The following is a 13,110-nucleotide window of genomic DNA, read 5'->3' on the forward strand; positions in this document are numbered from 1 at the left end:
AGAACGTGGGGAGAGTGGAGGAGAGGGTGAGATGCATAGAAAGAGTAACATGGAAACTTCCATCGCCCTGTGTCAAACAGAGAGCCGTGGGAATTCGCTGTACGGCTCAGGAAACTCAAACAGGGGCTCTGTATCCACCTGGGGGGGGGTGGGGCAGGAGATGGGAGGGAGGTTCACAGGGGAGGGGATATATGCTTACCTATGGCTGATTCATGTTGAGGGTTGACAGAAAACAACAATTCTGTAAAGCAGTTATCCTTCAATAAAACATAAAACACAGAAGTCCGAATACAACGTGAGTGCTAACGGCTGAAACCCCCGTCCCCTGCCTGGCTGCAGGGCCTTGACAATGTTCACAAGCAGAGAGTGGCGGAAGTGCTGAGTGACGCTGAGAGCGCGGAGAAGCGGCGGAGCCGGGAGAGCCTCAGCGCGGACGCGGTCAAGTACGAGAGCGGCCCCGACGGCGGCGAGGAAGTGAGTATGAGCGTAGAGTGGAACGGGGTAAGTACAGTACACAGCGCGCCCGCCCGGGCCGCCCCGCTCCCCCGTAGGCTGCCTGCTTTTCTCCAACTAAGTTCAAATTAAGCCTTTTGTAAGTTCGAACCTTCTGCTAATACTGCAGTCTGTTACTTGTTTGAAGAGATTGTCTTCTCTTTAGGAATCTGTGAGAGCTGTTGGCTTTCCTCTGAGCACGTAATGCTGATTGAGTGTCCTGGTTGTTTAAAGCATACTCCATCATCTGGTTTGATTTTAATGTTAGGATTAGTGCGGCAGAGAACTAACTTGCTTTTTTAACGTAACCCATTTTCATTGCTAACTTCAGTGCTCCTAATTTCACTGACGAGGCTGCTGTAGATTTTGTTAGAATTAATCAGTCCTTCACAGGAAGATGATGATCAAATAGAACTTGTTTGTAGAGGAGAACAGGGTGGGGCCTCCCACGTGGCACCAGTGGTGAAGAACCCACCTGCCCATGCAGGAGACATAAGACACGCAGGCTCAGTCCCTGGGTTGGAAGGTCCCCTGGGGGAGGGCATGGCAGCCCACTCCAGTGTCCTTGCCTGGAGAACCCCGTGGACAGAGGCGCCTGGCGGGCCGCGGTCCGTGGGGTCGCAGACAGTCAGCCCGAGTGACTCAGCACACCTGCACACTCTTCCTGCGCCGGCTCAGTCCACCGAGCGCCTTTGGGTTGCAAGCATGTGCTTGCATCAGACATGTTTCACCTCCCTGGCTGACTCCCTCCGAGGAGCGTCTTCCCATTGCTGTTCCCCAGGGTCGCCAGAGAGCGTGTGGCCTTCTGCACGACCTCCGGCGCGCTTTTGTAACACTGAGCCGGTGTCTTTGAAAGTTCACTTTCAGAGGCGAGGGTTGGATGCAGGTTCACCTTTAATAGGTCAGGTGTACTGTTCTTTTTCTTTTTTTTTTGAAGTCATGTTATGCAATTTGATGAGGGTTTCCCAAGTTGCTCAGTGGTAAGAATCTGCCTGCAATGCCAGAGACCTGGGTTCTATTCCTGGGTTGGGAAGAGTCCCTGGAGAAGGGAATGGCAACCCACTCCAGTACTCTTGCTTGGAGAATTCCAGGGACAGAGGACCCTGGTGGGCTACAGTCCATGCAGTTGCAAAGAGTTGGACGAAACAACAATAAAAAGTACCATCTGACCAGTTATAACTGTGCAGATGTTTTGCCAAATATTTTAGGGTCTTTCTTACAGTCTGTCTTTTTGAATCTGTCCTTCGGGATTTTCTCTGGCTGTAGCAGTTGGGCATGGGTCAGCATTCTGGGCTGACGTTTCGCACAGAACTCTGCCGGCCAGCCTTTGAGGGAGCGCCTGTTTCTGTCTTTATCCGGCGGCTTCCCGGCTTTGATCTTCTGTGCCAAGACAACCAATCAGCATGTGCTTCGACCACGTGCCCGTCGGGCAGGCGCCCGGGGCGCGGCGGCGGCGTCCGCGCCCCCCGCACTGTGTACTGTGCTCCCCGTGGTGGCAGCCGTCCGCGTGCTTGGTGTGGAGGGCCCGCCCGCCGCTAGTCCTGAGAAGCCAGGGGGCAGGGCTTGAGCCTTCAGAGTGAAGTTCTGGGGGAGCTTTCTCTTGAGACAGTATTTCTAGGTCATTCTTTCAGTGACATCATGGGATAATAAAATCATTGACACCTCAGGGTTCTCTTAGAGTCTTCACGGCTGAGACCCGGGGTGAGGAGAGCTGCTCTCATCCCCCGTGGAGGGGTGGGCCGTGGAGCTGTGGGTGCAGAGGGTGGAGACCCCAACTCCCTCCCCCAGGGCCTGCCTGCTCCCGCTTCCGTCTCACGTCCTCTCCCCGGGACAGGCTGTCACTTAGGACGTGCACACGTGGGCACAGGGGCCTCTTTACTTAACTCTTGGACACCAGTGGCTCTGCGTGTTTGACAAAATCCACTCCAGAGCATTTGGCGTGGCAGTAGGTTCATTGGCTGAAAAGAATTAGATTTTAGGTCATCCAGTGCAGCGCCTAAAATCACTTTGGGGAGCATAAGGGACCCCCCCCCCTTCAAATGGGGTCTTCTGTGCAGCAGCGAGTAAGCAGAGAGCTCCTGGGGTTCACTGGGGTTCACAGGGAGAGCCCGCTCAGACCACCCCGCCCCCGCGGGCCTTGCTGTCAGACCAGCGTCCCTGGAAGCGCTGAGGTTCGGGGGCCACGCTGCAGTTGACTTGTTTTATTTTCACTGCATAGGTTTTAAGAAGAGGCAGGAAAGCTGTATGCCCCTTAAGTGTTGTTTAAATTCAGCTTTGCTGAATCAGAGGAGCCCATTGTAAGCGTCACCTGGGTTTGGGGTTCACACACGCTGTCCCCACCTTCTCTGCCCAGGTGTGAGGTTAAGTGCCTGATGCCATCTCGGTGCGTGTGCAGGCTTCCCTGGGGCTCCGAGGCAGACAGGTGAAGAATTGTTGCTGTTTGCAGCCACTTTCCTGTGGGCATTAAGATCTTCTCAGCGTTACGTGGTCAGGATAAAAGATAGAAATAAACTGAGAGTTGAGGCGGACGCTGAGGCTGGACCTGTCTGTAACTTCACGTTTCAGATCACAGGTTCTGTGAGGCAGCTGCCTTGTTCTTTACTATCATAAGGACTTGGTACACACTGAGAAAATGCTATTTAGGTTTTATTTTATATTGGGGTTCTATGTTAGAATTTAATTTTTTTAAAAAGGATTTCACGGGTAAAGAATTTGTCCCCTAATAAATAAATGTGAGCCAAGTGGACAAAAACACAAAAGGGTTTCAGTGCTCCTTAAAAAGTTTGGGAGCCTCTGTGGAGGGAGAGCGCTGAGCCAGCAGCCCTCACTTGGGTTTTCCCAGGACCCCGGCTGCAGGCCTTCCCAACACTCAGAGGTGACACTGGCCATGAGGGGCAGTCGAGGCCGGCGCCGGTGGGTTGTGATCTTGACCCTGCAGGTGCCGCGCGGCTGGCTGAGCACCCAGCTGACCCGAATGCGGTTAAAACGCAAGGGTAGTAAGCCTGCTGGGCGTGTTCTAATAGTTCAGGTGACGATTCTGGATCAGATTCTCAACATGGTAGATAACTTCTTTAGAGAGGTACCATTCTGTTCTTTTTCAACGTACCATAAAGATCATAATTGAAGTACCTGAAAGTGTAACTTCATCAAGCGTTGTTTTTAGGTAGACTCTTCAGGTCTAAAAGTCACTGTCAGGATAAGTCTCTAAATGGTCCTGCCTCTAAAGACACAGATGCTCCATGCACACTAACCCTTTCTGGGTAAAACTGGCCTTGTGGGTCTCTGCGGCCCTCGTGTGTCAGCCGTGGGGACTATGCAGAGCCTCAGGGCTGCACTGTGATTAAGGAATTGCGTTGGCAGTGGTCCCCCCAGGCCACCAGGAAACGCCGCACATCTCCCATTCTGAGTGGAGTGTCGGCCTGGAGTGCCGGGTCCTCTGCTGGGGTCCTTCTGAAGGAGCCCCGCTCCGCATGCGCATTCTTGTCAGGCTGCCCCCCATGTTAATGATTCCGAAAGCTTCTCACACAGTAAGCTCTTCCCCGGGATTACTGGGAATGAGATATACTGTTAATGACAAATAGTTTAAATTTTATTTTTAAAAAATGACATTAGGAAGACAACGAGAACATACCAAAGGGAGAGAATTTAAAAGTACCAAGTCACCTGAGTCCGTGGCTAATGTGCACTGCTGTGCCACGCTTTACCCGATCCTTGCACTGTCAGTGTCTGTTCAGAAGCCCACTCTTCGATGCAGGTGTTCTTCCGTGGCAGGATAGCGATCTAGACTGTTTTCCAAGTTGAATGCAGGGACACTTCCCACCCCTCAAGTCTGTGCTGAGTAGAAACCCACCCGGTTTGTGTCGGTTTGTGCTGTCCTTCCGCTGGTTCTCTCAGGGGAGGGTCCCAGGGGGTGAGAGCAGGGAGGGTGGGCACCCCTCCCCGGATTTGCCCCCCTCCAGCTTACCCCGTGGGGGGGCGGGAGAGAGTGAGTGTGTGCATGTGTGTGAGAGGGACTTCTGGAACCTGAGTGAACTGACTCTTCCGTACCCTGAGTGTCTAGGACAGGAATATTACAAATGGCACGCCGATAGTGTAGCACTGAATTTTGAAGTGAACGGAAGTTGTACTATTTACAGAATTATATTAACATTTTAATAACATTCTTTTTCTGAAGAGCAGCAAGAACTTATGTTTTCTTGTCCTCCCAGCACTGATGGGGAGTTGGTAACAAGTTTTATTTTTCCATTTTAAAGATGAGAAAGATGAAGCTCGGGCTGGTTAAATGACTTGCTCAGCATCGCATGGTGAGTCAGCGCGGGCGGGTGGGCGCAGGTCCCCGCGGGCGGGCTCCCTGCTGGCCAGGACCAGGATGCGCGCCGCCGCGGACATCCGCGGCCTTAGTTACTTTTACTTTGGATTATCAACTGCATGTTTAAAATGTGCTGTAAACTTTGGAAGCCAGTGTTTCTTAAAATTTCTGAAATGCCTGAAATGTCAGTGTACGTTAGGGGAAGCCCTGTCTGAGTTGAGAGGCCCCTGTGTGGCTCGGGGCTGCGGGCCTCCTGGGTGCAGGCTGATGTGAGCGCACTCCTCGCCAAGCGCGGACTCCTGTAGCCACTGTGCTTTCGTTCCGGAATCTCCTTATGCTCAGTGGCTCAAAACACGTGTCCTGGTTGTCTGTCAAGGAGATGTCTGCCACGGTGCCAGTCCATGTTCTAAACTGTTGGATTTTATTCAGACGATGATTTGGCATGATGGGTAGATGAAGTAAAGGTAGCTTACATAAGGCCCAGGACCTGTTTCATCCGGGGCTGACAGGAGCAGGCAGAAGGTCATCCCAAATACCGAAGCAGTTAAAACGCCGCCAAGGTGTTGTGACCTAGAAATACTGTGGGCCGAGCCGCGCTGTGAGGGCGCGGTCCGGCCCGCTCACCGGCTCTCTCTCGTTTCTGTCTGACAGGCCTAGCCGCCCTGTGCGACACCCGCTGTCTCCTGCATGACGGGCTCCTCCTCTCTCCAGTGCTGACCGCTGTCTAGCATCCCTAGGACTCTCTCTCTGACTGGCCACTCCTTCTGGTGCTGCTGTCCTGTCGGGGGCTCCTTATCTCTGTATACATGTAGCTTTGCCAGATATGTACTTAGTAATACAGACTGTGTTAATAAACCACCCGCTGTGTAACGCGAGTTAGGCGACGACGCGCGATTAGCCATCCCCTTTGTGAGAGGTAGTGGTAGTCCCCGTGTCCCTGCCATGGCATGATGGTGCCCGTGACCCCCCTAGCTGTCAGAGCAGGGCATGTGCTCTCCCGGGCGCCCGGCGGTCCTGGCGCGGCCGCCCCGGGCCCTGGGCCCTCCCCTCCGGATCGTGCTCACGTAGAGCCTGCTGTGTAGTCTTCATGTGGAATTTTGACGATTCTGCTTTCCTCTGCTAATCTTTAAGTGTTGAGTGATTTGTGTACTTGTGTCTTTCTAACTTCTAATAAACTCACCCCAACTGACCTGCGTCTTGGTGTCTGTCTGCCTCGTAGAACTTCTCACGCTTTCCATGGAATGCGGCCTTGCCGGAGCTTCTACAGGGGGAGGGGTGGGGCTCCTGCTCATCTAACCAGGTGGTTCCTTCTGAGAATAAAATCTGCTCTGTACACATGTTTTTCACTCTTAAGTGTTTGATTTTCACGTCCAGATCCTGCCACGGGTTTCAGTTATTAATGTCTGAGTCAAGAACGGGAGAGCTGGGTGCACTTTACTTGTTTCCTACCAGGGTCTAAGGGCTTTTAGTTACGTGTATAGGATGAATGTTCTGTTTAGCTTCCCCACTACTTTTATAATCAGCATGTAATAAAACAGTCCTTTAAAACTGAACGAAGCACAGTGTATCTGTCGCACGTCGATGGAACTGTTGAAAGGCAGCTGCCGGTGTCAGATCTGCGTGGTCCGGGTCCTGTACCGGTTATGTGGACCCAGCGCCTCCATGTAGAGTTTGATTTTGGTGCTATTTCTAGAAGCTGCCTTAATTTCCTTGAGACTTTCTGTGTATCTTTTGTTTCAAAACAGTAATGTAATTAATTTTCCTTCGGGGATTTTATTACTTTTATTTGAATAAGCTTTTTCATGTTCAAACGTTTTCATATTCTTTGGGTTATCTTTAATGAAATTTAAAATAGGAAGACTTCTGTGTGAAGTGTGTTTGCATACATGGTAAATTGGTAATTTCCATAGGACTCATATAACCAGCAAGTTGCAGACCGGCAGGTCGACCATGGTGTGGATTCTTGGAAGGAGAACCCCCTGCAGCTTCACATTTGTTCACGTTTCTTTCAGGATGGCACTGGATCTTTAAAACGCAGTGGTTCCTTTAGCAAACTCCGGGCTTCAATTAGACGCAGCAGTGAGAAGCTGGTTAGGAAGCTGAAGGGAGGAAGTTCACGAGACAGTGAACCAAAGAACCCCGGGTAACTATCTCCAGCCCGCGCGCCCCCTGCCCCGCCCGCGCCCGCCTCACCCACTGGCTTCGGCACACATCCCGGCGTGCGCCCCATGTGGTATAGCCATGGAAGGGTTTAGTAGTTGCAGTCTAATTATTTGCCAGGACAAGTTGAGAGATATTGTGAAATTTCCTGTTTAGAAGCTAAAAGAGCTGAAGGCTTTAAAAAATGTATGGAGTTCTTTAGTTTTGTTTCGTTACATGTTCAAAGAAAGCCTTAGCAGTGAAAATTAAGAATGTAATATTAAAATACTGAGCATACTAACTTTTCTCTTAACATGCATTATTCATTTTTAAAGCCAGTTTTAATCTTTTGAAATCAAATGGCAGCTGAGTATATTAAATCCCATCATACAGGTATTATTATAGGAAGAAGAAGGTTTGACAAGACTTTTTGTTATAATGAGTTTCTTTTGGAGATTTAAAAAACCTTAGCTTTTGCCATGTGTTTAGAAAAGGTCTCGGTGATGAATCTTTTAGGGTTTTTGGAACAAAAGCTTTTAAGTTGTCAGAGGAATTTGGTTCTAAGATACTCCTTGTCTTGTATAAGGGTCCTCAGGGGAAGGGCTCTTTGTCCTTCTCTGTTACGTGTTAACAGGTCGCCTGGTTTCTGGTTATTTTTGGTGTAAATGGCTTCCTCTTTCTGGGAGCGTTTCTTCTAGAAGCACCGTGCTGTGCTGTCAGCTGGGCTGTGAAACTCAGCCTCCCTAAAACGGTGCCTGCTTTTTAAGTGTTGATTCTTAGTGTGACTCGGTTGTAAAGCACTTCATGCTAAGCGCTGCCCCGTTACTCCTTTGGGTGACGTGTGGGAATGTAGAGCTGTGTCCCTTTGCTGTTGGGCATGTCCCGTCTCATTCCTTCGTCCTCGGGGAGGGTCTGAGTCCTGAGACCCTTGGTGTCGCTCAGCCCCGCCCTCGGGCCCGAGCCTCGCTGGTGGGGAGAGGGGCCCGCCTTGGCTCTGCCCCCACCGTGGTTTGGCTGGTGGCGGACTTGCTTGGAGGCCAGAGGGACGGCTGGATTTCTGCATGCTGCCGTCGCCCTGCTTCTCAGCATTGTCTGCAGCCGTGCCCGCACAGGGAGCCGCGTGCGAGCCTCCGACGTCCGTGGTGAAGCCGCCGCAGGGCTTGGACGCGGGGCTGTTGTGCTGGTGGCGGGCCTGCCTGCTGGAGACAGGCGCGGCTAGGGAAGGAGGTCCTGAGGGGTTCCCGTTTGATTTCCAGAACTAAAACGATGGGGTGCTGCCTGCCCCTCCGACGTTTGGAAGATTGAACCTCTTGTTCCCAACGCTGGGAGGGCTGAGCCGCTTGCTGGGCGCCGGCCAAGTCCGCTCTTTCCGCAGCCGGCTCTGAGGCGTGCAGGGACCGCCCAGCATGCCCTCGGTGTCCACAGGCCGCCCCCGGGCGCGCACACGTCGGCCGGCTGAGGGTCTGGGCGTCTTGCGGCCCGCCTGTAACGCGGAGCCCACCGTTTGTCTCTGCCGTGGCGTGTGTGGCCGCTCCCTGGCGCTCAGTGCTGGGCCAGCCCGAGGGAGGGCCTGCTGAGGATGGACCCCCACGGAGCAGGCTAACAGTCTTCACATATAATGTAACTTGGGATGGCATCTTATGGAACTTTTTGAAAAGTAAATAATTTATGTTTATTCCATCAAATGCGTAAGAGAAAGTGATCTTTCCAGATAAGAGGAGCAATCTTAGTTCATGGACGGGTGGCTCCAACCCGAGCGGGCCTCAGTGTTTCCTGGGCCGGGGCCCGTCCCTGCGTTTCTGATGGGCGGGGGGCACACGAGGGGACTTGCCCTTCCAACAAGTTCCCGGGTCGTGCCAGTGCTGCTGATCGGGCCACATTTGACAGGCACCGAGCTGGGGGTTGTGGGAGCGGCGTCTGTGGCCCGCGGTGGGCACAGTCCAGGAGGCCCTGGATGCCTTGGCATTGCAGACCCTGAGGGTTTAAGTCAGGGTGAGGATGTGATTCAGAGGTGTTGACAGGCATCAAGTTATTCTTTCATCTCATCTTGTAAAGAGAAGTTTGAGCACAAAGGTGGTGTATCTTTCTTAGAAAACACTAGCTGGCCAGTGACATCAGAGAATCGTGAAGCATGCCCAGATGTCAGTGCTTGATATCGGGGTTGATTCTGCGCTGCGCTTTGCTCCTGAGAGGTTCTGGACAGAGGAAAAGCCATGCAGGGGCTCTGGGTTCCTGGGATGTTTCTGTCCTGTCCTGGGGGGAGTTTGGGGAGGGAGTTTTACTTGGCGATCAGTCAGTTCAGGCTTTGTTTTCGGTGTAGTTTGTTCGGGGAGACCCCAGGACGTGCCTGCCGTGTGCCTGGCACTCTGCCTGCGGCACTGGTGGCCACGCGGCTGGGCCTCTGGTCCCTGCAGCTGGAGCGCCGGTGTGTGCGTGTGCGTGTCCGGTTGTACTCAGCCGCCACACCTGTGCGTCAGCCTCACGGCCACGCACTCAACATAGTGGGCACTGTCGACGTCAACAGTTCAGATGCAGAATTACTGATCCTATTAAAAACAATTAAAAATCACCCTTCCTGTTGGTCCTTTTAGCTTTTAAAGCTAAGGTGACTTTCTGTTTGAGGTCATCCATAGTGGCAGTAAGCAATGCAGTATCTTATAACTATCCGTAATTTAAGTTTAGATTGTAGGTAACTTGCAGGATATATTAAGTATTTTAAAGGTGTCAAATCGAAGAAAAAAGTAAATATATGTATAAATCACTCTATTTTGTGTAAATCCAAAGCCATGAAATTTGTTTTAAATTTTGGTTTCTAGGCAGAGAAACCCTAGCCTCAAAGTTTTACTAATAAAAGGTTACTTGTTTTTTCTTAGATTTAATATGGAAAAATCTATGAAATACATACTGCGTTCATGCATTTGATCTCAGTAGTGAGCTCCGCGGGGCCCTCTTTGGCGCGGTCGCTCAGGGCTGCGTCTGTGGGCCCGCGGGAGGAGCCGGGCTTCAGAAAGGGAGGCTCTGAGGACGCCGAAGTTTATCCGTGGCTCTCCGAGACGGGCTTTTTGACGAGGAAGACGCAGAGAAACTGCGGTTTTTGTCTAAGGGGTGCGGAATACAGTATATCTGGGGCATCCGTGTTGGGAACTGGGTGGGCCTCCCAGACGAGGCGAGCTGCAGGCCTGCTCCCGGTCAGGGTGGCCCAGGCGCCCGTGGTGATGGACCGTGGAGGGCTGGCCCAGGCCCCCGTGGTGATCGGCCGTGGAGGGCTGGCCCAGGCCCCCGTGGTGATCGGCCGTGGAGGGGTGGCTTGGCTGCGCTCCCCGCTCCTGGTGACTCACGTGCTGATGGTTTGTCCTTGCATGTCCGCCGGGCCGGTGCAGCATGAAGCGAGCCAGTTCTCTGAATGTCCTTAACGTGGGTGGCAAGGCGGCCGAAGACCATTTCCAAGTAAGGAGCCCCACCCCGCTGTAGCATCCGTCGCCTTCTGGACGTGCTGGCGGGGCCCTGGCTCCGCTCCGCCGCGGCCTCGGCACAGCCTGTCCATGTATAGCCTTCCTGGTCCCAGACGAGCAGACATCATGATGCCGTTTTCACAGTCGGCACGGACTTAACCATCGAATGGTGGGAGTGCTCGCTTTTCGGGAACATTCTAAGCATATAAATGGTCTTCAAAATGTTGATTGACAATTAAAAGCTAAATGATAAAGTAATAACAAAACTTGACCAGCTGTTAACGTGTATTATTTATGATTTTAGCCTCCAGCGGTGCCAGCGTGTGTAACTAATACATCTGGCTAAGCTGTTCAGTGTTTTTAAATGACCTGAAACTTTACTAAGATGAACACGGTCACTTTGTCACCTGTCCAAGTCTTACACGAACCGGCCATCTCTGCATTTAAGACCGTTGGCATCCCCCTCTCCATCAGACGTGGCCTCTTTGTCTTCCATGTGTGGCCGGGCCCCTGGCCCTTCTGTGACCTGGCGTGGGCAGCTGTCCCCTGGGCCCGGCATCCTGGGCACTGCCCCTGGCTCCCAGTTGCCTCAGTCCCCCTGGTGACTGTGATGTCCTAGGCGGTGGCAGGCCAGCTGGTGTGCTGACCCCCGCTTCCCCCAGCACCCAGGGTGACTGTGCACAGGCCTCTGGTCAGGGGTGCTGACCCCCGATCTGTCTGTCAGGGGCTGCCTGGGGCCTGGAGGATGCGTTCCTGGTGAGGACGGTGAAGGAAAGCCCCTCTGTTTTCAGAAGGTCGGGAGCTGATACAGTCCTTCTGTCTGATTCTTGTTGCTTGCACACACACGTCTGAGCATCAGGACTCTTGTGACGTGAGTCAGCGCCAAGACCACGGGAGGCTGGTGTCTGTGAGGCGCTGGGGAAGAATGACCTCTCCGTGTGTTCTCTCATGCAGGAGCGAAGGCGTTGTCTGGCAGACTCGAGTGCCAGGCCCCCGGGGGAGGCAGAGCTAAGTTAAGCCCCGAGGCTAATGCGCAGAGACCCTCAGAGCTTGGCCAGGGCCCTCCTCCTTGAGGGGCCGCCGCCTCTGCTGAGTTCCATTAAGTCTGCAGCCCTGGTGTCCAGGAGCTGCCACGGCCGACAGTGAGGCCGCTGCCCGACTCCGCCCAGCTCTGAACCCGCTTTCACTTGTGCTGTGTTAATGCTGCTCACGGAGAAGGGAGCCTTAACCACGTCCTCGGGGAGCGGGAATCGGGGGTGGGGCTGTGGGCAGGCCCCGCCCCGGGCTGCAGCCCCCTCGCACATGGAGATGCCTGTGTTCCTTTTAACAGCTTGTCTTTGTAGGGTTAAGTAACCCGGGGTGGTTCTGACGGAGGCATTTTCAGATCAGCCCTGAGGTTGCTGAAGGGCATCCTGAACACCAGCTGGTTCGCTGAGGGTGACTCCAGGTGACGCCCCCGGAGCACAGGGTGCGCGCTCACTGAGGGGCTGGGGGTGCGGGCGTCCTGGTGCCGTGGAGGCCAGGTTTAGTTCTCTTCCTGTTCCGGTGGGAGATGTCCCAGCAAAGGCACTTCCAGCTGCCTTTCCTGCCGGAGCTGCGCTGGGTCAGGTGGTGGGGCTCCCCGGGGCTCCCTCTGGGGGTGCCCTAGCTGCACCCGTCCTTCACCCCAGCAGGGGGCGGGGCGGAGGCAGCAGCCCCCTGGGGTCGTCATGGTGAGGTGGGGCTTCAACTTCGGGGGTTTCTCTAATCGAAGAACGGGCCACCCCTGCACAGGGGCCTGCTTGTGAGTGCCGCTGTGTCCCTGGAGGCGGGGGGCCGCCGGGCTGGGGCTCCTGACAGCCCCGTGCGCTGCAGCCGCTCAGCGGTCAGGACGTTTCTGAGTGCTCCCCAGAGGTGCGTTAAAGGAAGGGGAGAGGAAGGCAGAGCCGTGTCCCCATGCGGGCACTGTGGCCCCTTCAGGTGCCCGTTTAGGTGGGGGCGATGTGTCTGTCACCTCACCGCCCGGAGAGGGGCCACGGCGTGGTCCCAGCTCCTACCTCCACTGCGTTCATGTTTTCTCCCAGCCGTGGAGCTGGTACAGGACGTGTGAAACCACCCAGGTTCCCTTCCTGACTGTTGTCTCTGGAAAAACAAAGGGCATCCAGAAAGAGCGAATGTGGGGCTGAGGCCAGAATGCTCCCAGCTGGTGGAAACTGACCTCCCCTGCAGGGCCCTTGGTTGACCCTGGCCTGGCATGGAGCCCACTGGCCCCTTTCCTGGGGGTGTGGTGGCCTCTGCAAGGCCTCCTGGAGGCAGTGTTTGGGTGAGCGGGGCCGGGCTGCTAAGAGCTGGCCTGTTCAGCGGGAAGGTGCCCTGTTCTGGTCTTTGAGGGAAGCCCAGTGTAATCTCAGAGGGCACCTGGGGGTCCAGCCCGCCTGCCTGCCCGCCCACCCTCCTTTCCTGGTGAGGGGACCCTTGGGGGCCAGCACCTGTTTCTCCATTGTTTCTGACTAGTCAGACTCACCCCAGCCAGAGGACCCAGGCTGTGGATGGTCTGAGCGTCCGCAGGAATGTGAGGGTAGGGCTGTGTCAGGGCGGAGGTCGGGAGGACCCGGGCCTTCTCAGCCTCCTGCCCCTCCCCCGGGTGCTGCAGGGATTCAGCTGGTTATTTTCTGAAAGTTAAAAGTATTCCTCTGTCTGGTCAGAAGACGGCTGGGAATAGCACGTACCAGTCATCGT

The 13,110-nt window shown here is 54.2% G+C and overlaps 1 protein-coding gene across 13 annotated transcripts in view; it reads left to right on the forward strand.

Moving 5' to 3' along the window:
• The window catches only part of KLC1 (kinesin light chain 1), a 63,566-nt gene that overhangs the window by 47,721 nt on the left and 2,735 nt on the right, over positions 1-13,110 (forward strand). For 3 of the 13 annotated variants that reach the window (XM_043921723.1, XM_043921724.1, XM_043921720.1), the window contains exons 13-15: positions 340-501; positions 6,814-6,944; positions 10,321-10,387. The exons of 1 other annotated variant lie outside the window; for it this stretch is intronic. In XM_043921723.1, coding sequence (XP_043777658.1) covers positions 340-501; positions 6,814-6,944; positions 10,321-10,387 — 360 coding nt within the window. Of the gene's footprint in view, positions 1-339; positions 502-4,745; positions 4,798-5,452; positions 5,991-6,813; positions 6,946-10,320; positions 10,388-13,110 lie in introns of those variants that run through there. 9 more of the 13 variants (XM_043921728.1, XM_043921729.1, XM_043921721.1 and 6 more) reach the window with 9 other exon arrangements.

The sequence above is a fragment of the Cervus elaphus genome, chromosome 13 (genome assembly GCF_910594005.1).
Source record: "Cervus elaphus chromosome 13, mCerEla1.1, whole genome shotgun sequence".
NCBI classification, from domain to species: Eukaryota; Metazoa; Chordata; class Mammalia; order Artiodactyla; family Cervidae; genus Cervus; species Cervus elaphus.